This window comes from Lissotriton vulgaris, chromosome 3_1, assembly GCF_964263255.1.
Source record: "Lissotriton vulgaris chromosome 3_1, aLisVul1.2, whole genome shotgun sequence".
In the NCBI taxonomy this organism is placed as follows: Eukaryota; Metazoa; Chordata; class Amphibia; order Caudata; family Salamandridae; genus Lissotriton; species Lissotriton vulgaris.
Genome location: NC_141689.1, coordinates 2,018,958 through 2,046,608, shown reverse-complemented (window position 1 = coordinate 2,046,608; position 27,651 = coordinate 2,018,958). Strand labels below are relative to the sequence as shown.

General features: G+C 47.7%; 1 protein-coding gene across 1 annotated transcript in view; it reads left to right on the top strand.

Annotated features, from left to right (window-relative positions):
• The window catches only part of LOC147725795 (uncharacterized), a 121,474-nt gene that overhangs the window by 62,883 nt on the left and 30,940 nt on the right, over positions 1-27,651 (top strand). Inside the window, exon 3 of the mRNA XM_086959942.1 lies at positions 18,609-18,707. Coding sequence (XP_086816068.1) covers positions 18,609-18,707 — 99 coding nt within the window. The remainder of the gene's footprint in view (positions 1-18,608; positions 18,708-27,651) is intronic.

Below are 27,651 nucleotides of genomic sequence, written 5' to 3'. Positions count from 1 at the left end.
AATGGGCCGTGCATGACGAGTTACCCTTGTCATTAGCATTGAAGAAACAAACACTGACGCAGTTTATCCACTTGGACACTATTGGAATCAGGCCCATATCATGAGATTTACATTGAAATGAATGGGCCGTGCATGACGAGTTACCCTTGTCATTAGCATTGAAGAAACAAACACTGACGCAGTTTATCCACTTGGACGCTATTGGAATCAGGCCCATATAATGAGATTTCCATTGAAATGAATGGGCCGTGCATGACGAGTTACCCTTGTCATTAGCACTGAAGAAACAAACCCTGACGCAGGTTATCCACTTGGACGCTATTGGAATCAGGCCCATCTAATGAGATTTCCATTGAAATGAATGGGCCGTGCATGACGAGTTACCCTTGTCATTAGCATTGAAGAAACAAACACTGACACAGTTTAACCACTTGGACGCTATTGGAATCAGGCCCATATAATGAGATTTCCATTGAAATGAATGGGCCGTGCATGACGAGTTACCCTTGTCATTAGCACTGAAGAAACAAACACTGACACAGTTTATCCACTTGGACGCTATTGGAATCAGGCCTATATCATGAGATTTCCATTGAAATGAATGGGCCGTGCATGACGAGTTACCCTTGTCATTAGCACTGAAGAAACAAACCCTGACGCAGGTTATCCACTTGGACGCTATTGGAATCAGGCCCATATCATGAGATTTCCATTGAAATGAATGGGCCGTGCATGACGAGTTACCCTTGTCATTAGCATTGAAGAAACAAACACTGACGCAGTTTAACCACTTGGACACTATTGGAATCAGGCCCATATAATGAGATTTCCATTGAAATGAATGGGCCGTGCATGACGAGTTACCCTTGTCATTAGCATTGAAGAAACAAACACTGACGCAGTTTAACCACTTGGACGCTATTGGAATCAGGCCCATCTAATGAGATTTCCATTGAAATGAATGGGCCATGCATGACGAGTTACCCTTGTCATTAGCATTGAAGAAACAAACACTGACGCAGTTTATCCACTTGGACGCTATTGGAATCAGGCCCATATCATGAGATTTCCATTGAAATGAATGGGCCGTGCATGACGAGTTACCCTTGTCATTAGCATTGAAGAAACAAACACTGACGCAGTTTATCCACTTGGACGCTATTGGAATCAGGCCCATATAATGAGATTTCCATTGAAATGAATGGGCCGTGCATGACGAGTTACCCTTGTCATTAGCATTGAAGAAACAAACACTGACACAGTTTAACCACTTGGACGCTATTGGAATCAGGCCCATATAATGAGATTTCCATTGAAATGAATGGGCCGTGCATGACGAGTTACCCTTGTCATTAGCACTGAAGAAACAAACACTGACACAGTTTATCCACTTGGACGCTATTGGAATCAGGCCCATATCATGAGATTTCAATTGAAATGAATGGGCCGTGCATGACGAGTTACCCTTGTTATTAGCATTGAAGAAACAAACACTGACGCAGTTTAACCCCTTGGACGCTATTGGAATCAGGCCCATATCATGAGATTTCCATTGAAATGAATGGGCCGTGCATGACGAGTTACCCTTGTCATTAGCATTGAAGAAACAAACACTGACGCAGTTTAACCACTTGGACGCTAATGGAATCAGGCCCATATCATGAGATTTCTATTGAAATGAATGGGCCGTGCATGACGAGTTACCCTTGTCATTAGCATTGAAGAAACAAACACTGACACAGTTTAACCACTTGGACGCTATTGGAATCAGGCCCATATAATGAGATTTCCATTGAAATGAATGGGCCGTGCATGACGAGTTACCCTTGTCATTAGCATTGAAGAAACAAACACTGACACAGTTTAACCACTTGGACGCTATTGGAATCAGGCCCATATAATGAGATTTCCATTGAAATGAATGGGCCGTGCATGACGAGTTACCCTTGTCATTAGCATTGAAGAAACAAACACTGACGCAGTTTAACCACTTGGACGCTATTGGAATCAGGCCCATATAATGAGATTTCCATTGAAATGAATGGGCCGTGCATGACGAGTTACCCTTGTCATTAGCATTAAAGAAACAAACACTGACACAGTTTATCCACTTGGACGCTATTGGAATCAGGCCCATATCATGAGATTTCCATTGAAATGAATGGGCCGTGCATGACGAGTTACCCTTTTCATTAGCATTGAAGAAACAAACACTGACGCAGTTTAACCACTTGGACGCTATTGGAATCAGGCCCATATCATGAGATTTCCATTGAAATGAATGGGCCGTGCATGACGAGTTACCCTTGTCATTAGCATTCAAGAAACAAACACTGACACAGTTTAACCACTTGGACACTATTGGAATCAGGCCCATATAATGAGATTTCCATTGAAATGAATGGGCCGTGCATGACGAGTTACCCTTGTCATTAGCATTAAAGAAACAAACACTGACACAGTTTATCCACTTGGACGCTATTGGAATTAGGCCCATATCATGAGATTTCCATTGAAATGAATGGGCCGTGCATGACGAGTTACCCTTGTCATTAGCATTGAAGAAACAAACACTGACGCAGTTTATCCACTTGGACGCTATTGGAATCAGGCCCATATCATGAGATTTCCATTGAAATGAATGGGCCGTGCATGACGAGTTACCCTTGTCATTAGCATTGAAGAAACAAACACTGACGCAGTTTAACCACTTGGACGCTATTGGAATCAGGCCCATATCATGAGATTTCCATTGAAATGAATGGGCCGTGCATGACGAGTTACCCTTGTCATTAGCATTGAAGAAACAAACACTGACGCAGTTTATCCACTTAGACGCTATTGGAATCAGGCCCATCTAATGAGATTTCCATTGAAATGAATGGGCCGTGCATGACGAGTTACCCTTGTCATTAGCATTGAAGAAACAAACACTGACACAGTTTATCCACTTGGACGCTATTGGAATCAGGCCCATATAATGAGATTTCCATTGAAATGAATGGGCCGTGCATGACGAGTTACCCTTGTCATTAGCACTGAAGAAACAAACACTGACGCAGTTTAACCCCTTGGACGCTATTGGAATCAGGCCCATATAATGAGATTTCCATTGAAATGAATGGGCCGTGCATGACGAGTTACCCTTGTCATTAGCATTGAAGAAACAAACACTGACGCAGTTTATCCACTTGGACGCTATTGGAATCAGGCCCATATAATGAGATTTCCATTGAAATGAATGGGCCGTGCATGACGAGTTACCCTTGTCATTAGCACTGAAGAAACAAACCCTGACGCAGGTTATCCACTTGGACGCTATTGGAATCAGGCCCATATAATGAGATTTCCATTGAAATGAATGGGCCGTGCATGACGAGTTACCCTTGTCATTAGCATTGAAGAAACAAACACTGACACAGTTTAACCACTTGGACGCTATTGGAATCAGGCCCATATAATGAGATTTCCATTGAAATGAATGGGCCGTGCATGACGAGTTACCCTTGTCATTAGCATTGAAGAAACAAACACTGACGCAGTTTAACCACTTGGACGCTATTGGAATCAGGCCCATCTAATGAGATTTCCATTGAAATGAATGGGCCGTGCATGACGAGTTACCCTTGTCATTAGCATTGAAGAAACAAACACTGACGCAGTTTAACCACTTGGACGCTATTGGAATCAGGCCCATATCATGAGATTTCCATTGAAATGAATGGGCCGTGCATGACGAGTTACCCTTGTCATTAGCATTGAAGAAACAAACACTGACGCAGTTTATCCACTTGGACGCTATTGGAATCAGGCCCATATCATGAGATTTCCATTGAAATGAATGGGCCGTGCATGACGAGTTACCCTTGTCATTAGCACTGAAGAAACAAACCCTGACGCAGGTTATCCACTTGGACGCTATTGGAATCAGGCCCATATAATGAGATTTCCATTGAAATGAATGGGCCGTGCATGACGAGTTACCCTTGTCATTAGCATTGAAGAAACAAACACTGACACAGTTTAACCACTTGGACGCTATTGGAATCAGGCCCATATAATGAGATTTCCATTGAAATGAATGGGCCGTGCATGACGAGTTACCCTTGTCATTAGCACTGAAGAAACAAACACTGACACAGTTTATCCACTTGGACGCTATTGGAATCAGGCCCATATCATGAGATTTCCATTGAAATGAATGGGCCGTGCATGACGAGTTACCCTTGTCATTAGCATTGAAGAAACAAACACTGACGCAGTTTAACCACTTGGACACTATTGGAATCAGGCCCATATCATGAGATTTCCATTGAAATGAATGGGCCGTGCATGACGAGTTACCCTTGTCATTAGCATTGAAGAAACAAACACTGACGCAGTTTAACCACTTGGACACTATTGGAATCAGGCCCATATAATGAGATTTCCATTGAAATGAATGGGCCGTGCATGACGAGTTACCCTTGTCATTAGCATTGAAGAAACAAACACTGACGCAGTTTAACCACTTGGACGCTATTGGAATCAGGCCCATATCATGAGATTTCCATTGAAATGAATGGGCCGTGCATGACGAGTTACCCTTGTCATTAGCATTGAAGAAACAAACACTGACGCAGTTTAACCACTTGGACACTATTGGAATCAGGCCCATATCATGAGATTTCCATTGAAATGAATGGGCCGTGCATGACGAGTTACCCTTGTCATTAGCACTGAAGAAACAAACACTGACGCAGTTTAAGCAACACAGGACATCAATAAATAGGTTATTTCTTTGAACGACACTAAGTTACTTTTGTTGCATCACAAAAAAGAGTTCAAGACATGATGCTTTAGAGAAAAACCCACTGTACAATCCTATGGAGAAAAACAAAGTGTTAAGTTTACAGGTAAGTAAACGGTTTTGTGTAAGGCATTTTGGGGGTTCAGGGTGGCACTCTAGGGGCAACACCAGCAGCACTAGAGCGCCTGGATGCAGGGTGCCAATGATAGCCAATTGAGCTAAGGGGCACCTCGTTAGGGGCTGCTCACGGGCAGGGCACTCCTTCTCAGGAGCCAAGCTCCTAGGGTTCAGGTCAGGGCAAAGCGGGTCCCAGGGTAGCACCAAGTCCACCCCATCAGCGACGCAGGGGCAGCCAGATGCAGGGTGCTCAAGATGTCTCGGAAGCCCAGGGCTTTTCATTGGAGGATGTCGGTCGTGAAAAAAGACTGCAGGCTGGAGCCAGAAGATTGTGCGAAGGAAACTAACGACTGGAGGATGAAATTGAAGAGTTGCTGGACACCAGGACTTTGTTGGTCAGGCCCCTCAGGACTCGGGAGCTGCGGGTGCAGGGGTGTCCTTTTGTAATGGGTTCGTCTCACTGGTTCTGGTCGCGGTTGGGGGGACCTTTCAGGATGAGGCTGCAGGCATCGAGGAGAAGGTTGACTGAGGTTGACGGAGGTCGTCCAATGCTGGATCACAGGTAAGGATCATTGAGGGACCTCTTTTGGGGTGTTGGACTACATGAACTTGAGCTGCGGGCGTCGGGTGCAGAGTGGAGAGGATCTGCTGATCCGGCTGGATCTGGAGTCCTGGCTTGGGTTGGTGTTGGATAAATCTGGTCCCTATGGATTTGGAATATATTCAATAGGTGAGAAATCTGCAGGTAAAAGTACCCATCAGAAGAAACTTAAGGCCACCTGCTCCTGGAGCTTGGAGCACCAGTGTCTGAATGCTTCCTAAGACCAGTGTGTCCTTGGAGGAAGCGGAGAGTACAGAGGGATGTATGATGGTACAACGCGTACCGTTACAACGCGTACCTTTACGACGCAGGTTTAACAAAGCAAGTCGTTACAACGACTTGTGTTGGGGGGCGCTGGATAGTGAATAGTTTAATTTACTATTCCAACTCCAGTCCCCGTGGATAGTAGGGAAGGTGTTGGATACTAAATTAAACTATCCCCTATCATAGAGCGCCCTCCAGCGAAAGTCGTTGTAATGACTTTTGTTGTAAATCCTGCGTTGTAACGGTACCGCGTTGTAAGGGTTCCGTTGTAAAGGAAGTTTCCCGTACAGAGGAGAGTCAGCGACCCAGTTTGCAAGATGGGCTGACATGAAATATACTACAATGCTGATTGGGCTGTAGCCCGTGTGCGTAGGAAAGTCAGAAACTCGTTATGCCAGGTTAGGGAAACGACCTTTACTACGCGGTCAAAACACCGCAATACATTCACAACGCAGCTTTTACAACGCAAGTCGTTACCACGTCTTGCACTGGAGGGCGGTCTAGACTAAGGAATAGTGTGATTTACTATTCCAACACCTTCCCTACTGTACGTAGGCTGGAGTTTGAATAGTAAATCATGCTATTCGTAAGTCCAGCACCCTACAGCGCAAGTCGTGGTAACGGCTTGCGTAGTAAAAGCTGCGTTGTGATGTAGCGCAATCATTTTGATCGCGTGGTAACGTCATACATCCCCAGGTGGGGCTGCTGTGAAGTAAACTGTCGTAACAATCTGGCTGTAGCCCATGTGCGGAGAAAAGTTGGCAACTCCTTATGTCAGGTGGGCCGCCGTGAAGTGTATTGCCGTGACGATGGGGCCATAGCCTCTTTGAGGAGGAAAGTCGATGACTGCCTGACCCACGCTACCATTGAGAGTCAAGTATTGAAGAGTGTAGGAACTGGGGTCACCAGTTCCCCGGGGGTAGCCTGGCACGAGCAGGTAGGCACCCGAAAGCTTAGGTGTTAAGTGACTACACAGCACACACCCACCGAGACAATAAAAGGCACGCAATGACTGACACCACTCCAGGGTGTTTGATTAAAAATCAAATAACTTTTATGTAAGATTAAGGTTCAGGAGTGGAAAATCACAGTATCAATGACTCATCAAAACATTTCATTGGAGGGGAGAAAAGGGGGCAGTTCAATAATCAATTTAACATGTTACCATGACATTTCGTTAGAAAATTAGCAGTTCATTAGTTAACGATGAACATTTCCTGAAAGAATTAGCATCTCATTAAACAGGAGCAAAACATCTCATTAGGTATGAAGCAATCTCCATTTCATCAAGCAAGTAACCTGTTCAGTAGATAAAACAATTAACAAGGGCGAACACTTCTATAGCAAGTGTCCACAGGTTTTCAGGTTGGTAACCTGTTCAATAGGTAACGCAATTAACCTCTCGCCAAGCAAGGGTGAACCTTACATAAACTCTCCTTCGCAAGAGTAAACCATTTCCTTCAGCAGGAATAAGTCGTGCAATAAATGGGGGATAAGACATTTCCTTAAATGTAAAACATTCAATTAGCAGAAGTGAACGGCTTCATTAGCCAGGGTAAGCCATGCACAAGGCTAAGAGTGAAACCTTTCCTTACGCAAGGATAAAACATTTCATTGTACATAGGAAGCCCATTACACGAAACACCGGTAGAGCATTTCCTTAAACATATCAACTTGGCTCCTGCACATAAACCATTTCCTGGTAACACCCTCCTGTTAGAAGTTACTCAACATTCCATTCGGTAGGAGCAGACGACCTTCCATTAGGCAGGCCCTGGCCGATCACTGCAGTGGCCGGGGTAGAAACCACTTCTCGGAGCAGGAATGAACACTTCATAAAAGATGAACCCTGTTATCTACAGAAGGAAAACATTTTAACCGGCGAGCATATTGCGAAAACCCAGTCAGGAAAGAAAATAGCGTTTCTTTACGCAGCAGTAATGAACATTTCATTAATCGGACGTAAACCTTTCAATAATCGCTTTAAGCAGAGGTACACCTTTCCCTGACCAGGAATAACAATTTCATTGACCAAAAGTAACCTATCTGTAATCACTTTGCGCCAGGGTAAAACATTTCTTTACTCATTTCACTAGGGATAGCCTCCTCAAGCAGGGATACCTTCACTTTTAAATCTATATAACTTTGGGCATGTAGTTCACGTTCCGGTAAGCAGGAATAAACATTCACTCATCCTGAATAAACATTTCAGTAACCCGGAATAAGCATATCATCGTTCCTGAATAAACATTTCACTAATGGTAACTCATTTCATTGAGATTAAGCAATTCCTTTAGCAGGGCTAAACACTTCAGTGTAAATCAGGCCATATCTCCCTAGACAAGAGAACAGACATCCCATTAGGGCAATCAGCACTTCATCCGGTAGTATTATGAGGGCATCCTGCAGGAGTGTAATCTTTCAATAGGCCAGGGTCAGATTTCCTGAATAACCCGGCAACCTCTCCAGTTAATACTGGCCTTCTGCCCAGTTCAGAAGCCTTGCGGCCACAATGGGGCCCAACGGGGCCCAAAAACAGTCTCCCCCGGGGGTTGGGCGGACAAAGGCCTTCCGCTTGCCCCCTCGGGGTATTACCTCAGCTTTCAGCCCTCCCGGGCCCCTGTGATAGCTTCTGGTGGGGAGAGAGGGCTCTCGCTCCCTTCAGAGCCTCCCTCGGGCTGGTGATGGAAGTCGGGAGCTCCCGGGCTCGTCCTGTCGGGATTGCAAGCGGCGCAAGTACAGTCGCGCGCCACTAACCTGAGGAATCGGGCCAGCAGGAACGATGAGATGAAAGTCCCCTCGACTTGTCTAAACACCACACTCAGTGGTGACGTGTGAATCACCTTCTGAGTGAGTATTACGAGAAGCCGGGAGGTAAGAAGGTATTTAGAAGAGCCGGAGTTTTGGATGTTGCCTTCTGGGTCTGGGTGATCCGCAAGACTCGGTTGAGGGACGGACTGCAGCGTGGAGAGACAATGGACAGGTATAAGCGCCGTGTCTCTTTGAGGTCCCTTCCCTCCCCTGGTCCCAAGTAATGACACTTACCAGAGATACAATTCTCTCGTCTTTGAATGCTAACAAGCAGTTCCTCAATCCGAGATAACAAAATAGGAGAAGAGAAAGTTGTCGTCACTTTCTCCAATGGCGTATTTTCCAATGAGGCTCTTCTACTCTCGGAAACAGAAAAGTATATTTACTTTGTAGACTCTTGTTCTCAATAACTCTTGGGAACAATATTGTCGTGATAGGGTACAATAACAAGGAACTCAAGTAAGAACTCTGTCTTACGGAACTTAGGGTCTTCTGGGGAATAAATGAAATCAGAAAGCGTAATACGCGGGAAACTTGAAAGAAAGAAAAATACTGGGAGAGAAGAACGATCCCGTTCTTCTTTTGCAATACTTGCGACTTGTCGGAAGTTTTCTCCACTCCTCTGACCTCGCAGGCTTTTCTTCGGCGTAGACTTGAGTGTCTGACCTCGCAGGCTTTTCTTCGGCGTAGACTTGAGTGTCTGACCTCACAGGCTTTTCTTCGGCGTAGAATTGGATCCGTTGACCACGCAGGCTTTTCTTCGGCGTAGGCTTGAATGTTCTCTGACCACGCAGGCTCTTCGTCTGCGCAGGGTTTCTTCTCGGTATACATCCGGCGGGGACAACACCATCCGCCAATACCTAAACCACCATAACAATTGTCAAGCGCCGACCTGTTGCAGAGGAGGAGCTTATATAGGCTCAGCCTTCTTTCCTGCTCTCCAGAGCCGCTTTGCCTTCTGGGACATGTAGTCCATTTGGAGAGATCATGCTATTTTGCCTTTTCTTCTTTTTCTCGCCGTGGTGGCGAGAGCGATCGCGACAGAACCCCCTCTCGAGGACAGCCGTCCCGGCGGTCGGCCCGGTTTACCAGGGAAACGCTCGAGAAATTCAGCAACCAGATCCGGGCAATGCAGATGGTCCAGCGGTTCCCATGTTCTGTCTTCGGGCCCGTACCCTTTCCAATCGACCAGATACTGGACCCTGCCACGTACCATACGAGAGTCCAGAACCCCTTGCACCTCATGTTCCTCCTGGCCTTCTACCTCCAGAGCAGGGGGTCGCTCCGGCAATCGCATACTTAACGGACAGGGCCGGAGGAGGGACACATGGAACACTGGATGGATAGACCAAGAAACCGGCAGGGACAGTTTCATGGCCACAGGATTCACAACTTCACAGATGCTATATGGTCCGACAAACTTAGGCTTGAGTTTATTTACCCCTTTCAGATGAATGTTAGGTGTGGAAAGCCACACCTTGTCCCCCACCTTATACGCTGGCTCCTCGGACCTCCTCCGGTCCGCAAACATTTTATGAGCCGCTTGTGCCGTCTCCAAACAGTTCCGAGCATCTATGAGGATGGCTCTCAAATGGGCATGATGTTCATGTATGGAGAGAACCAAAGATTCCGCAGGCCAGTCGAACGGAAGCATGTTCGGATGGAAACAGTAAAGGCAGAAGAAGGGAGAACACCCCAAGGTGGTATGAACGGCATTGTTATATGCGAACTCCGCCAACCACAAGAGTGTGGTCCAATCCGTGGCATTCTGCATGGTAAAACAGAGGAGGTATTGCTCCAGAGTCTGATTGAGACGTTCGGTTTTACCATCCGTCTGGGGATGATAGCTAGACGATAATCTTGCATCAATTTGCAGGATGGCACAGAGAGCTTTCCAAAAATGCGACGTAAATTGCGTGCCGCGATCAGTGATCAGCACACTGGGCAATCCATGCGGCCGCACAACGTGTTGGAAGAACACTTTAGCCAACTCCACAGATGAAGGTAGACCCGGCAAGGAAATGAAGTGACCCATTTTTGTGAGATGGTCTACTACCACCAGGATAACAGTCTGATTGACGCAGGGAGGCATCTCTACAATAAAATCCATGGATAAGGTATGCCAAGGTTTAGGTGGAATGGGCAAAGGATGGAGGAAGCCTGATGGTTTAGTATGGACAGATTTGCCCTGGGCACAAATCGCACAGGTCTTTACGTATTCTTTCACATCAGCTCGAACATCCTTCCACCAAAAGGAACGTTCCACATTGGCTGTGGTGTTGTAGATGCCCATGTGTCCACTTAATACAGAATCATGCGCCCATTTCAACACCTGTTGTTGCAACGTTGTCTGGGGTATATACAACGCATGGAAATGGTATGCCAGGTCGTTTTCCATATGTCGAAGCAGAACAAATCCCCCACTGATCTCACTAATATGCGTCCGATCTCGTTATTACCCGCCTTAGGTAAAATTGCTGAGCAATTAGTGTACGGGGAGTTAAAAACCTATGTAGAAAACAACCAGGTTCTGCACCCACAACAATCAGGCTTCCGCCCTGGCCACTCCACCGAGACTGCCTTGATAGAATTATCAGACTCTATTAAGTTCTTGCAGGATGAGGGGAGACAGGTTGTACTCATCCTGCTTGACCTAACAGCCGCATTTGACACCATCTCGCACGCCATTCTTATCAATAGAATGCGGGAGATTGGTGTGGCAGACACTGTGCTGGCATGGATAGTTTCGTTCTTATCCAACAGATCGCAAACGATTGCATTAGGCCCCTATCAATCCAGCGAAAGATCTATCACATCAGGAGTTCCCCAGGGGTCCATACTCAGTCCTCTTTTTTTTAATATCTACATGGCCCCCCTCCTTGCTGTGATCGAATCTCATGGAATCCTCGCCACATCGTACGCTGACGACACTCAATTGGTCGTCACTATTGATAGGAAATGTCCTGATGCTGAACTTAGATTCCAGAATTGCCTCTCAGAGGTCTTTTTATGGCTGAACGAAAATCATCTCAGATGCAACAGTGCAAAGACTGAAATAATACCTCTAGGAAAAGATGTATCCTTCTGCCCAAAAGACTGGTGGCCTAAAAATTCAGAAGCCCCTCCGAGCGCTGTCTCTTCGGCACGCAACCTTGGCATTCAATTTGATACATCCCTTTCTTTTGATGATCATGTTCGTATCACTGCTGGATGCTGTTTTAGTCTTATTAGATCATTGAAGAAATTCTTCGACTTCCTCCCCATTACAGCCAGAAAATCAGTCGTGGTTGCTTTAATTCTCTCCCGACTCGATTATTGTAATGGATTGATGGCAGGAGTGAAGAAGTCCACCCTTAGAAAACTTCAAAGCATCCAACACGCCGCGGCCAGACTAGTGCTCAGACTTCCCAGAAGGTCCTCTGCCTCAGCAGCCCTCAACGTCCTTCATTGGCTACCACTCCACAAAAGAATCTTGTTCAAACTCTTACTGACTGTATACAAAGCTACCAGGAAAACAGGTCCCCTCTACTTCTCCAAGCGTTTCACTTACTACAATCCCTCACGCTGTTTAAGATCCTCAGGAACCAATCTTGTTACAATTCCAAGATTCAAGTTAAAAAACCAGGGGGGGAAAAACCTTTTCCTTCCTGGCTGCCAGAGCCTGGAACAGCCTCCCTGTTAATCTCAGGCAAGTTGAAACTGAACCTCATTTCAGGAAACTTCTGAAAACCTGGGTGTTCCAGCAATCTGACACCTCAGTCCTAGCAGCTATATGATCTATTTTACTTCCTCGTTCCCATTATCTTCTGCATGCTCAGCGCCAAGATGCTCCTCCCGGAGCGATAGTCGCGCTTTACAAAATTCCATAAATATCAAATATCGATGTTCCGGCTCCTCCTGTATCCAAGAGGCATATCATAATCGGCGAGTGCCACTTTTACGTCGTCCAGAAAGTCCTCGGACGTGACCATGGCAAGCGAGTGACTGGGGCAGTCTGCTTCTTGCAGGATATATGGAGGTTCCTCAAGTTCCACTGTTTCTTCTTCTCCTAGGCGGGATAAGGCGTCCGCTTTCCCATTGCGTGACCCAGGCCTGTATTTGATTATGAAATCATAGTCGGAAAAGAACAAAGTCCATCTAAGCTGCCTCGGAGTCAAAGCTTTAGCCGTTTTGAGGAACAACAGGTTTCGATGATCCGTGATGATCTCAACAGTGTGTAAAGCACCTAGGAGGTAATGTCGCCACTCCTCACAAGCCCTTTTTATGGCAAGGAGTTCTTTATCCGTGATAGTGTAGTTTATCTCACAGGGTGTAAGTTTCCTTGAATAGTAGGCCACTGGGTGCAACTGCCCCGTGTTCGGATGTCTTTGTGACAAGATTCCTCCGAGGGCGTATTGGGAGGCGTCAGTTTCGAGGATATACGGCAGTTGAGGATCCGGATGTCTGAGAATCGGTGCCTGGGTGAACCTGTCCTTGAGAAGTTGAAAAGACTGTTCTGCTTCTGTTCCCCATACAAACGGTACGTTTTTTCATAGGAGGGATGTGATGGGGTGGATAGTTTTCGAAAAGTCCTGAATAAAGCGCCGATAATAGTTGGCAAAGCCAAGAAAACTTTGCACAGCCTTCACATTCTGTGGAGTCTTCCAGTTAAGGATTACCTCAACTTTGCTCATATCCATCCGGAACCCTTGGGCGTCTATAATGTACCCCAAGAAGGCTACTTCCTGTACATGGAAAAGACATTTCTCCAACTTATCGTACAACGAATTTCGTTGTAGCTTCCGCAGGACTGTTTTTACATGGACGATATGCTCAGACATTGTTGTTGAATAAACCAAAATATTGTCGATGTAGACCACACAGTATGATTCCAGACATCCTCTCAGCACCTCGTCCATGAAGAATTGGAAGGCTGCGGGGGCGTTGCAGAGACCAAAGGGCATTACCCGGTATTCGAATAAACCGAATTTGGTCCTGAAAGCTGTCTTCCACTCGTCCCCTTTTTGCACCCGCACAAGGTGGTAGGCCCCCGAAGATCGAGCTTTGTGAAATATCGTGCTCCCTTCAATTGATCCATCAAGACCGGAATCAGGGGGAGAGGATAGCGGTTTTTTATCGTTACCTTGTTAATCGCACGGTAATCTATGCAGGGTCTTAGCTCATCGCAGTCCTTCTTGGCAATAAAAAACATCGGCGAAGACGCAGGGGAGGTTGAGTGTCTGATAAACCCGGTTGCTAGGTTATCATCAATATAGGTTTTCAAGTATTGGGTTTCTTTTTCCGTCAAGGCATACACCCTGCTGCAGGGGATATCAGCCCCCGGTACCAGGTCAACTCGACAGTCATAGACCCTATGGGGTGGTAACTGGGCTGCTTGTTGTTTGTTAAACAAGGCTTTAAATTCTTGGTATTCAACGGGAAGCACTGTGGCACAACAGAACTTCTCAAAGGTGCAGGCGTTCGCCAAATAGGTGGCAGGTGAGGGTGCCGTGAGTGAAGACTGCAGCTCATGTTTCTTACAATGTTCTTTACAATAGGGAGAGGTCATATTGACTGTACGGGATGACCAACTCACAAAAGGATCGTGCAATGTAAGCCAAGGCATATCCAGGATGAGTCGGAACTGCGGGCGTCTATCAGGTCGAATTGGATATGTTCTTGATGGTCTTCCCCACTCTCCATCAATAGTGAAAGGGTATTATAAACCACCGGACCAGATGAAAGAATGGTGCCGTCCACGGCTTTAACTGTTTCGGGTCGCGGCTTCTTTTCGCACGGGATGCCCATTCTTAACGCAAACTCTTGGTCGATGTAATTACCGGTAGCCCCCGAGTCAAGGAGAGCATCAATCTGTAGTTTGTGTTGAGAGGAAATCCAGAGAGACACACTTACGTTCATGTGGGCCACTGCAGGATGAATGGTGTTAGCAAGTACGGGGGAGATCATGGGAAGCTGGCATCTCAAGTCAGAGACCTCCGTCTGATTTGAGATCTTCAGTTTTCCGACGGTTCCGCGTTCTTCATAGTAGCTTGGACTCGGGGAAGGGTAGAGCGTCCGGGAACGTAATTCCGGGCTCGACACTCCTTAATAAAATGTCTTCCTTTCCCCAGTAGAGGCAAAGTTTCAGACGTCTTCTTTTGTCTTTTTCTTCGGGAGTAAGGGGGCCTCTGATCCCTCCGATCTGCATGGGTTCAGACTCTTCTGACACCTTAATTTTCTCTTCTCCTCCGGTTCTGGGTCGGGTAATAGGATAGTAGAATCGATTGTCTCCTCTGGGTCTTTCTCCTTTTCGTTCTAGCAGACGGTGATCTAACTGGACGGTTAGATCGATAAGTTCTGATACCGTTGTCGGTAATTGCACCACTTGTGCCAACACATCTTTTAATTCTCCTCTTAAACCCTGATAAAAGAGGGAAATAATTTTTCCACCGGCCAATCCGTTTCCACTAACAGGCGATTAAAGGTGGTAATGTAGGACAACAGATCTTGGGAACCCTGTCTAAGTGTCATAATTTCCCGATCAAGGGTTAACATGTGAGATTTCCTATCGAATAGTTTTCTCAACTCGAGACAAAAATCAGAAAAGTTATGTAACACAGGGTAGTTACGTTCCAACAAGGGTATGGTCCAACTTGACGCATTCCCTCCCATGTAGGACATCATAAATGCCGTTTTAGCCGCTTCCTCCTGGAAGACTACGGGCTTACACAAGAAATGAAGACGGCACTGATTTAGAAATGTTTCAAACTTACGAGAATCCCCATAAAACCTCTCCGGTGGGGCCAGAGGTATCCCCGTGTTCTGGATTATTTGAACGGTCGGTAAGGTATCCGTGGTTGTAGCGGGAGTAGATAAAGGCAAAAAATAACCCCCGGTCCGGGATGACGAAGGTGGGGGTAATGTGGCTGGTTTGAGTATGGGTCTCACCACTGGTTCCTTAAGTGCCAAGTCAGACAACTCTTTGCGCATCTGTGTAACTTCCTGGTATAAGGATTGGTTCTCGGCTCGAGAGGTAAGGACCTCCTGTCGGAGTTCTGAGAAACTTTCCAGCAGGGACGCGAGAGTAGCATCGACTTCCATCGTTCGGGCTGGTGAGTATTCTTGGGCTTGACAATCTGTCGGGATAGCAAGTGGCGCAAGTACAGTCGCGCGCCACTAACCTGAGGAATCGGGCCAGCAGGAACGATGAGATGAAAGTCCCCTTGACTTGTCTAAACACCACACTCAGTGGTGACGTGTGAATCACCTTCTGAGTGAGTATTACGAGAAGCCGGGAGGTGAGAAGGTATTTAGAAGAGCCGGAGTTTTGGATGTTGCCTTCTGGGTCTGGGTGATCCGCAAGACTCGGTTGAGGGACGGACTGCAGCGTGGAGAGACAATGGACAGGTATAAGCGCCGTGTCTCTTTGAGGTCCCTTCCCTCCCCTGGTCCCAAGTAATGACACTTACCAGAGATACAACTCTCTCGTCTTTGAATGCTAACAAGCAGTTCCTCAATCCGAGATAACAAAATAGGAGAAGAGAAAGTTGTCGTCACTTTCTCCAATGGCGTATTTTCCAATGAGGCTCTTCTACTCTCGGAAACAGAAAAGTATATTTACTTTGTAGACTCTTGTTCTCAATAACTCTTGGGAACAATATTGTCGTGATAGGGTACAATAACAAGGAACTCAAGTAAGAACTCTGTCTTACGGAACTTAGGGTCCTCTGGGGAATAAATGAAATCAGAAAGCGTAATACGCGGGAAACTTGAAAGAAAGAAAAATACTAGGAAAGAAGAACGATCCCGTTCTTCTTTTGCAATACTTGCGACTTGTCGGAAGTTTTCTCCATTCCTCTGACCTCGCAGGCTTTTCTTCGGCGTAGAATTGGATCCGTTGACCACGCAGGCTTTTCTTCGGCGTAGGCTTGAATGTTCTCTGACTCTTCGTCTGCGCTGGGTTTCTTCTCGGTATACATCCGGCGGGGACAACACCATCCGCCAATACCTAAACCACCATAACAATTGTCAAGCGCCGACCTGTTGCAGAGGAGGAGCTTATATAGGCTCAGCCTTCTTTCCTGCTCTCCAGAGCCGCTTTGCCTTCTGGGACATGTAGTCCGTTTGGAGAGATCGTGCTATTTTGCCTTTTCTTCTTTTTCTCGCCGTGGTGGCGAGAGCGATCGCGACACGTCCCGAGCCCCGCGCTGGTGTCTCTCCCAGTCCCGGGCCTCCCTTAGCCTGGCAAGGCCCGAGGTCCAATGGGGAACGAGAGCGCTCCCGCATCTGCCAATAGTGGCACAGCCTGCAGGGCGCAGCGGCTGGCGCCAATGATAGCGCGGCGGGGGCAGAGTCTCTGACGAGCCCCCGTCACGTGATGAGGGAGGTGGTGGCGTCGGGCCAGTCGCGGCCTTCTTCACGCCCGCGGCGGCTTCCTTCAAGGCTCCGGGGCTGCCACAGCGCCTTAGCGCACACGGGCCGGGCACGGCCCACGGCAACACGGCGGCGGCCCTCTCCTGACACCGAGGGCCGCCGGGGGGTAGACAACGCTTCGGGCCCAGCGCTTCACAGGTGATATCGCGGTGAGTACTTCATGGAGCGCTGCGAAGTCGCAGCAGCGCTCCGGGGGCACAGTACTTTTCCTGCGCCGCAGGCACAGCGCTCAGAGGCTTCGGCGCTCGGCAATTACAGCGCTAGGAGGTCCAAAGCAATTCTTGGCACCTGAGGGTTGTAGCGCTCCTCAGGGGCCACAATAGGAGAGCGCTAGAAAAGCAGTTCAGTCACCTGAGGCAGTCCAAGCAGCAGGGGTAATTTAGGCAGATCGGGAGACTAGCGCTGCGCAGTGGTAGCGCTTAGCAGACACTTCAGTGGGGGCACTTTCCTCAGGTCAGGCCACACAACAGTGGCAGAATAGTGCAGGGACCCAGGTGAAGGCAGGGGGGCGCAGGTGCAGCACAGTCCAGTACCTGGTTGACTCCCCAGTAGTCCTGTAGCAGTTAGACTCTTCTTCTTGGCACTTGATGGTTTTGGTGCCCTTGTAAATAGCTGTTTCTGGTTTCTGGTTTCTTGAAGGGGGGGGGTTGAGTTGGGGGCTGCAGGCAGGCTTCCTCTGCAGGTCACTGTAGATGGCCCCTGGGGTTCCCTACCGCTGGGCCAGATCAGGGGGCTAGTCTAGGACACCTCACCCAGCTTAAGAGGCAGCACCTAAATCCTGTCCCTCCCAGTAGCATAGGTTCCTAACTACTATGCCCTCCCGCCTAAAACTCCTGCGTGGGTTCCCCAGGTCAGTGATGCCCCAACTGACTGGAAAGGTTCCCTCCCTTGCTTATATAGGCCCAGGTCAGGTGACCACCCTCTAAGGCGGCAAAACTAAGCTCCGCCCTTATTCTAGAAGGTGCCAGGAGCTTTCCTACCCTAACTGTGGGCAGGCAAGGCAGGCTGGAATGGCAACATTGTTTGGAGTCCCTGCCAGCTCCTGGCAACTAGAATGCGCCTTAACAAGACCACACTGCAGAAACAGGGGCCTATGGCAGCCATGTTGAGGGAAGAGGGCACCTGCACCTAGCATGGGTTTTAACAATACACAGGGCATTACCACCTCGCAGGGCCTATACAATTACATTATAAGGGGGGACTTCCAGAATTAGGGGAAGCAAAAAGCAAAAAAAATCAGTGAAAAGGGCCAAGTCCAACAAAGAGGTACATGACACAGTTGTTTATGATACATAGTAGGTTGGAACCTGGGTCATGACCAGTAAAAGACCTCCTACCCGAGGGGCCTAGTTGCTCCGGTTTGCCCTGTGGCTCTGTACACAGTTCTGCTAAGGTTTCACTTGTCTAGGTGAAACTCGGAAAGCCCCAGTTTACTTTGCCAGTCTCATCATAAGGCCTAACAGCTTCCCTCTAATTGCCTGCTTACTCCAAAGCTGAACACACACATCCGTGTTCGGATCAGCAGACTACGCTTTCCTCTCATTGTCTACTCACTCCTGATATCTATTGGTGTATGAAGCCCAATTAAGACTTTTTGTCTTCTACATTTCGCAGCTGCCAAAGAATATGTGAGGCCAACGCAGAGAAGAAACCTGGTTGACGACTCTGTTCCATCCGAGGAGGGCTCCTGGACTGTTCGACTGGTGCGACTTGGTGAGTGAACGTCTCTGTGCACAGTTTCCTGTGAATGTGTACTATAACTGCAAACAGAAGGACTGCCTAATTGTCAGCTAGATTAGGCCTTTGGCACCAGTCTTCATTCAGACCCAGTCCCTTCTTGGCACCAGTCTTCATTCAGACCCAGTCCCTTCTTGGCACCAGTCTTCATTCAGACCCAGTCCCTTCTTGGCACCAGTCTTCATTCAGACCCAGTCCCTTCTTGGCACCAGTCTTCATTGAGACCCAGTCCCTCCTTGGCACCGGTCTTCATTCAGACCCAGTCCCTCCTTGGCACCGATCTTCATTCAGACCCAGTCCCTTCTTGGCACCAGTCTTCATTCAGACCCAGTCCCTCCTTGGCACCGGTCTTCATTCAGACCCAGTCCCTTCTTGGCCCCAGTCTTCATTCAGACCCATCCCTTCTTGGCACCAGTCTTCATTGAGACCTAGTCCCTCCTTGGTACCAGTCTTCATTCAGACCCAGTCCCTTCTTGGCACCAGTCTTCATTGAGACCCAGTCCCTTCTTGGCACCAGTCTTCATTGAGACCCAGTCCCTTCTTGGCACCAGTCGTCATTCAGACCCAGTCCCTTCTTGGCACCAGTCTTCATTCAGACCCAGTCCCTCCTTGGCACCAGTCTTCATTCAGACCCAGTCCCTTCTTGGCACATGTCTTCATTGAGACCCAGTCCCTTCTTGGCACCAGTCTTCATTGAGACCCAGTCCCTTCTTGGCAACAGTCTTCATTCAGACCCAGTCCCTTCTTGGCACCAGTCTTCATTGAGACCCAGTCCGTTCTTGACACCAGTCTTCATTGAGACCCAGTCCCTTCTTGGCACCAGTCTTCATTCAGACCCAGTCCCTTCTTGGCACCGGTCTTCATTGAGACCCAGTCCCTTCTTGGCACCAGTCTTCATTGAGACCCAGTCCCTTCTTGGCTCCGGTCTTCATTGAGACCCAGTCCCTTCTTGACACCAGTCTTCATTCAGACCCAGTCCCTTCTTGGCACCAGTCTTCATTGGGACCCAGTTCCTTCTTGGCACCAGACTTCATTCAGACCCAGTCCCTTCTTGGCACCGGTCTTCATTCAGACCCAGTCTCTTCTTGGCACCAGTCTTCATTTAGACCCCGTCCCTTCTTGGCACCGGTCTTCATTGAGACCCAGTCCCTTCTTGGCACCAGTCTTCATTGAGACCCAGTCCCTTCTTGGCACCGGTCTTCATTGAGACCCAGTCCCTTCTTGGCACCGGTCTTCATTGAGACCCAGTCCCTCCTTGGCACCAGTCTTCATTGAGACCCAGTCCCTCCTTGGCACCGGTCTTCATTCAGACCCAGTCCCTTCTTGGCACCAGTCTTCATTCAGACCCAGTCCCTTCTTGGCACCAGTCTTCATTCAGACCTAGTCCCTTCTTGGCACCAGTCTTCATTCAGACCCAGTCCCTTCTTGGCACCAGTCTTCATTCAGACCCAGTCCCTTCTTGGCACCAGTCTTCATTCAGACACAGTCCCTTCTTGGCACCAGTCTTCATTCAGACCCAGTCCCTTCTTTGCACCAGTCTTCATTCAGACCCAGTCCCTTCTTGGCACCGGTCTTCATTGAGACCCAGCCCCTTCTTGGCACCAGTCTTCATTCAGATCCAGTCCCTTCTTGGCACCAGTCTTCATTCAGACCCAGTCCCTTCTTGGCACCGGTCTTCATTGAGACCCAGTCCCTTCTTGGCACCGGTCTTCATTGAGACCCAGTCCCTTCTTGGCACCAGTCTTCATTGAGACCCAGTACCTGCTTGGCACCGGTCTTCATTGAGACCCAGTCCCTCCTTGGCACCAGTCTTCATTGAGACCCAGTCCCTTCTTGGCACCAGTCTTCATTGAGACCCAGTCCCTCCTTGGCACCGGTCTTCATTCAGACCCAGTCCCTTCTTGGCACCAGTCTTCATTCAGACCCAGTCCCTTCTTGGCACCAGTCTTCATTCAGACCTAGTCCCTTCTTGGCACCAGTCTTCATTCAGACACAGTCCCTTCTTGGCACCAGTCTTCATTCAGACCCAGTCCCTTCTTGGCACCAGTCTTCATTCAGACCCAGTCCCTTCTTGGCACCAGTCTTCATTCAGACCCAGTCCCTTCTTGGCACCAGTCTTCATTCAGACCCAGTCCCTTCTTGACACCAGTCTTCATTGAGACCAGGTCCCTTCTTGGCATTAGTCTTCATTCAGACCCAGTCCCTTCTTGGCACCAGTCTTCATTGAGACCCAGTCCCTTCTTGACACCAGTCTTCATTGAGACCCAGTCCCTTCTTGGCACCAGTCTTCATTTGGACCCAGTCCCTTCTTGGAACCAGTCTTCATTGAGACCCAGTCCCTTCTTGGCACCAGTCTTCATTCAGACCAGTCCCTTTTTGGCACCTGTCTTCATTCAGACCCAGTCCCTTCTTGGCACCAGTCTTCATTCAGACCCAGTCCCTTCTTGGCACCAGTCTTCATTCAGACCCAGTCCCTTCTTGGCACCAGTCTTCATTGAGACCCAGTCCCTTCTTGGCACCAGTCTTCATTGAGACCCAGTCCCTTCTTGACACCAGTCTTCATTGAGACCCAGTCCCTTCTTGGCGCCAGTCTTCATTCAGACCCAGTCCCTTCTTGGCGCCAGTCTTCATTCAGACCCAGTCCCTTCTTGGCACCAATCTTCATTGAGACCCAGTCCCTTCTTGACACCAGTCTTCATTCAGACCCAGTCCCTTCTTGGCACCAGTCTTCATTGAGACCCAGTCCCTTCTTGGCACCAGTCTTCATTCAGACCCAGTCCCTTCTTGGCACCAGTCTTCATTCAGACCCAGTCCCTTCTTTGCACACCAAGGCCAATTGTGCCATAGCTCAGATCCAGAAGACTGGACCCTTTGAGAGACACCCTTACGACTTCTCGCCAAACTTCAAGTGGTGCGATGGGGCTGAGTCCTGTTCAGTGTTCTTGTGCTGATGACAACTTTTTAACTTTGACTTACTGAAAGACATCCATCCGTAATGGGCCTTTGTGCGGGACCGGCCTCATTCAACCGAGAACAGCCTTTTGATTTGGAGCGGGCCTCAGTTTTGAAAGCATTTTCTTCTTATGCTCAGTGAAATAGAGCTTCACCTCCTACTCCCGGATCACCTTCAGGTACACTTATCATGCGACTTTGAGTCATCACTAAAGCCCCAACCTCATAGGTAAATGTTGCAGTACTGCACTCCAACTGCGTGGCAAAAACTCCCTTTCAGCCCTTTAAGGTCTCAGGGTAGCGGGGACAAACATCCATTGCTTAATCTAGGAGGTGGTGCGAAGGTAGACACTCAGAAACTATACATTAAACAAAACAGTAATGATTTTAATATTGAGACAGTTCTTATGTTTAGAAAAAAAAAAGACATTTATAGTTAATAAAGTTCCAACGCTTCTACAAGTGTAAGTGGTCCCCTCACAGGATAGCTAAACAGAAATTCAGAGGGGATACACCCTATTCCCTTCTGAGGACCTTGCTTGTAAGCGAAGAGGAGGCACGGCAAGAGAACATCCCATCTCCTTTTGAGTTAATTCAGGGTTCTCCATAATCATGCCCTTCAATGTCTTGTTGAACTTTTCAACAAGTGTGTTGAAAACATTTACGAAAAACATTTAAAAGCGGACCTTCTAACTTGCAATATCAATATGTAAACAACCAGATTTTGTTGATTATCAAAAATATATATTTATTCATACAACCATTATTACTTTTCCAAGGAGTATATACCCACTGCTCCTGTAATCGTGCCTCTACACAAGGTCTGGTCACTTGATCATTGGCATCCCTTATCTCTGGGAGCTCAGGATGATAAATAGGATGGACTTCCTGCATAGGGTGCTGGGAGTCCCAGTTTGGGGATTACGAGAATAACCGTTCTCGATATTTCGTTATAGTCTCGACATTTCTGTACACATCTTCTAATCCTAACTCAAACTTATGCGCCCGATCCACAATGTCATAGAGAACCTGAGGGGCTCTCCCATCTGCGAAACATTGCTCCCATAGGGAGATTAAACGATTGGCCATAGCTTCCAGAGCATATTGCTGCATAACCGGCTCGTAGTCCCTAAGGGTCCTCCCTATATCTATAAGGGTATAAATGAGATTACGTACCAACTGAGATGCTTGATTTAATACCAACTGCTTCTCCTTGTACCCCACCGTAGATCAGGTATACAACCGCCGTACACCAAGTGTACCAGGGGCATGGGAGGGGGTTGAATCAGTCGTAGCAGGAGTTGAGCTGGCCGACAATGACGGCCAAGCCGGGGCCGGCGAAGTCAGCACTACTGGGGACATAATGGGGGACGACAAAATGCCAGTCAATAACGTAGCCATAGCCGGTGCTGAGGAAGTAGGAGCATGAGCTGGTCCAGTAGGAGCGGGAGCCGTAGATGCAACAGGCGCCGTAGCTTGCAGGGTTGTCGGGGCTGGGGCCATAGCAAGAGGTACCGCAGGGTATACTCGCTGCGGAGCATAAGGGGGCGGTGGACGCATATTTAATAAGTCCTCTATTTCACCTTCCGGCTTGGTTTGAGCTATATAGCTTTTATCTACCTGCAACCTAAACTGTCTATCCGTACAATCAATACTTTTCTCAGTCTGTTCTTTGTCGTAGACTATAGCCTTCTGGGTTGTTATAGTCTGACCTCCCTTTATTTTGAGCAAATTTTCCTCCCTTATGCGTCAGCGTTTCGCATCTTTTTGCCATAAAGAATCGAACATAGCTTGCCAGCTTCTCTTAGCGAACAATCGATCCTGTAAATACTGTATCTTTTTCTCATCAAATGACCCTGTTAAAGGCCATTGTAATTCCACGTTATCCTTAGTATATTTGTGCCATAGATTATTAAACAAAATAGGTGAAATATCATGTTTAACATACATATCAAAACTCGGACTGCCCTCTGGCGGGGCAGGCTGGCTTTTATCCAATCTTCTGCTCCTGCGTGGGCATCAACTTCCAAAACACACCTTACTAAAAGACGACATCCTTGTTCACTAGCAATAGACTCACTTACAAGAAAACAGTCTTTCAAACATGGCCATGTTCATACATTTTCAATCTTTCTTTAAAATATTACTCACAAAACGGACAAACAAAAACATACAACATTCAAAATGACATGTCTTTTCCAAAACCAAAACCAAGGAACGGAGCCCGCCGACTCCCGTTCGTGGAGAACTCGTTGATTCGAAACACCAGACCGACAGATACCAAAATCAGGCAGTCCGAAGACTACCAAGAGGCCATCAGACAGGAATTAACCACAGACCGGCCTACAGACCATCCCACGATCTTCCTAGTTCACCTTCAGGACTATTCTGACTGAGCCCACTGCCTTAGCGCCGCTTCAGATGTGTCCAAAAGGCTACCCAGGTGCAACCGTCGGCCTTTCCGAGAACAGTCTGGCCGGGTGCACACCACACGTGCCACACTTAGGCATCGGATTGAAACCTCTATTATTCACCAAACAAGTCCGTGGAGCATCTGCCCGTGCAGCCACTACGCCGCCCCATCAGACCTCCAAAGTTCTCCGTGGTACACCAACCACTAAATCCAATACAGTTAACTTTTTCCAAAACGCCTTTCAACAGCGTAATCCAAGAACACCAAAATCCATACACTCACCTGGTGCACACAGGTACAATTGCGTGTTCTCCACTGCCCACTCCTGATGACCAACACGGTCAGCTCCTGGGTTACGCCCGTGGGACTCTGGCGAGGGGTCACAAGCAGCTGGGGCTCTCTGATTGCGAGAGCAGAGTTCAGCCAGAATCGTTAATCAGTCCACCTCCTCGACCACAGCTCCCCTTTCTTTGTCCTTCTTGCCCCGTCTACGGGAGGACGACCCCAAACGCTGAGTCCCACCAGAGTCGCCAACTGATGTACTATAAAAATAACTTAAGGAGCTATACCTACCAATAGCCCCAATACCGTTTTACCAAAATCTTCAGTCAGTTGGCAGTGAAGAAAAGTCAATCGTTTATTAAGCAAAATACTCTATAGAGGAGCTCTCCATCATCACCCAGCCGGTGCGCAGAGAAGACTGCCGGTTCATAGTCAATACATGGCATATATACCTTTATCATGATGCATGAGATCACCGTACATGGAAAGATACTAATAGGCACTGAAGCTAGAAGGAAAGACCATATATGGCACACAAGGCTAATTTGAAAGTCTGCTTCTATTATTATTGGGGAGGGTCAGGAGGGGTGACTCCCTTTCGTCTCAGTGCCTGGGAGCACAGGCACGGCGCCTTCAGGAATGCGCTTATCACCTCTGAAACCAGTTGCGACCTTGGGTCTCAAGACGAGAAAGAATAGTGTGCATTCAGCTGCTTCTTATAACTCAACTAGCAGGGGCCTACTGACTACTTGGAAGACAGCACGTGACCGCTGCCGGATCTAATGTGTGTACAAACAAAATGGCGTCTGCCTGGTTTTCGGTTCATGTTTAAGGAATACAGAAAACAACGGGTAAAGGAATTCCCTATTAACTTGACTAGGTAGATAAAACTATAGCAAATAATGGAGATTACACATACAGATAGATACATCATGCTAACAAAAGATTACTGTGATTACAGGAAAATCAATTATATCCCTCATTGCAGGCTCTCACGACTGGGACAAACTTGCTGTCCATGGCTCAGGAGGTCCCTAGAGGGTTGCCTGGGCCCAGGAGCTCGATCCCTCTTGGGCTGACACGCCCTCTACCCGAGGAAAGGAATCCTGAGTTTGTTGCTGTGTAGAAGATGTTCCCCCAGTCTTCTTACCCTTCCTCTTGGGAGGTTGTGCCGTACTTTAAGGCTCCAACTCTCCATTTTCACCCTGTTCTTGAGTTTGTGCTCATCTTAACACACACACTGCCTCAGGGGATTGCAGCATGGCTGCTTCTGTCTTCCTTTCTACCTCGCCCATGCTGAGGTCTCCAAGTCATTTCCAAGCAGACATGCAGCTGAGAGTTGTGGGTTGATCACTACCTGCTTCAGGCCAGCAACGCTCCAGTCTAATGTCACCTTAGCCGTGGCATGGTTAGTGGTGACACTGTCAGTGTTGATGACTTGATAGGTTTTTCCAGTCGGTGTTGCTCTGGGGAAACCAGTGAATCTATCACCATATTGACACTGCACTTGTATCCCAAGTGCGTCTATCCTATTTCCATTCACTAAGGCTTATTGTAAGTACTTTTTCAAGTTAGGGGGCAGACAGCCAGAGTGGCTAACCCTCCCTCTCCTTCAGAGACTAGAACAGCCTCAGTGTGAACGCTGATTTGCTCTGGGCACACTGTTGATCCCATCTCGAGATTATCCTCACCAGTGCTGGAGGGGGACAGGCAGCATCTCCAGTAGCGTGTCTAACCTTCTTACAGCTATGACACCGGGCCTTTAGGTGATCAAAAGTCTTACCCCTATATCCCCCAGTGGACTGGGAAGACCTCTGCGGCGCAGCCTCTTGAACAGGTTTTTGGGGGCCTTTAGAAGACTCTTGGTTTTATATTTAGGTGGGATCACCCCCTTTCCCCAGTGGTTGTTTTTTATCACCCTTGTCTTGACCCAGTGGTCTGCCTTCTTTCCCAGTTCTTGGGGACAAATTATACCTAGGTCTACCAGATACTGATGCAATTTTTCATTAGTGCAATTACATAACGTGTTCTTTCATCAGGCATTTGTAAATCCCAACAGTCATGTGTGTCACGTCCAGTCAACGAACCATCTAATGCTTTTTACTGAGTAGTCCATGAAGTGAACTCAGGATTGGCTTGGGGTTTTGTGAGCCCCCATGAATCTAATTCTGTATTCCTCATTTGTGAGTAAAAAGCCATCAATCAGGTGCCCTTTATGAGGTCCTAGGACTCCGCATCAGCAATTTTTAGCTGCAGTTACTAGAGAACAGTTCCCCAAGTAAAGCCCCCCAGAGGGTCTTCTTCACTTGCCTCATTCCACAAAACCTCTCGAAGGTTGTGAACCATTTGGTGATGTCATCACCTTCCTCATATTTGGGACACTCCGTTTGGGAATTTTAGGGTTCTTAATGTTTTCTTTCTCCCTAGGTTAGATATTGCCGCCGCCACCATTGATGGAGGGAGGGTAATCCCATCTCCAATCTTTCTTTTTCTAGAGCCAGGAGTCTGGACTTGTTAAACCTGGCACCATAGGTGTGGGTCTCCCTTCCATTTTTGCTGTTGCCTCATGTATTTTTGCTGGTGTTAGATGCTTTGGGCACTGTGCCACTGCTATCCAGTGCCACAGTGCAAGTGCTCCTTATTGTAAATTGATGTATTAATCAGTGGTTCCATGTTTGGCTATTTGGTTTACTTGTCAGACCCTAGTCTAGTGCACTGAGTGTGCCCGGGGTTGTAAATCCAAATGCTGCTGGTGAGCCTGCAGCACTGGTTGTGCCACCAACAGAAGCAGTCTTGTAAAGTGTGTCTAAGGTCTGCAATTGTAGAGCCTGCATGCAGTCTGGTACTGTCATACTGACTGGGCAAGTGCACCCACTTGCCAGTCCCTAATCCTTCCCTTTTCTTCATGGACAGGGTGCATTGTAAATATAAGGTAGGAAAAGCCCTGATGTGTGTGGCATGTCCTAATAGAGAATTACAACCATTTTTGTTTTTCACTATTGCAAGGCTACCTGTTCTCCATAGGCCAGAATGGGCTGTTAAAGTTATTGCATTTTATAATCCTAACTGTCTCAGAGAACATGGTAGAAATTCGAGTTTAGTATGCCTGGACTCAGAATAATAAAATACATCTTTTAGTAAAGTTTATTTTAATATTCTGTGTTTGCAAATACCACAAAGTAGGTATTTGCTTGTCTAACCATTCAAACCTGCCTCTGCCAGGTTGTGTATTCCTATGTCTGGTTTTGAGAGTGACAGGGCTGGGGAATTCCA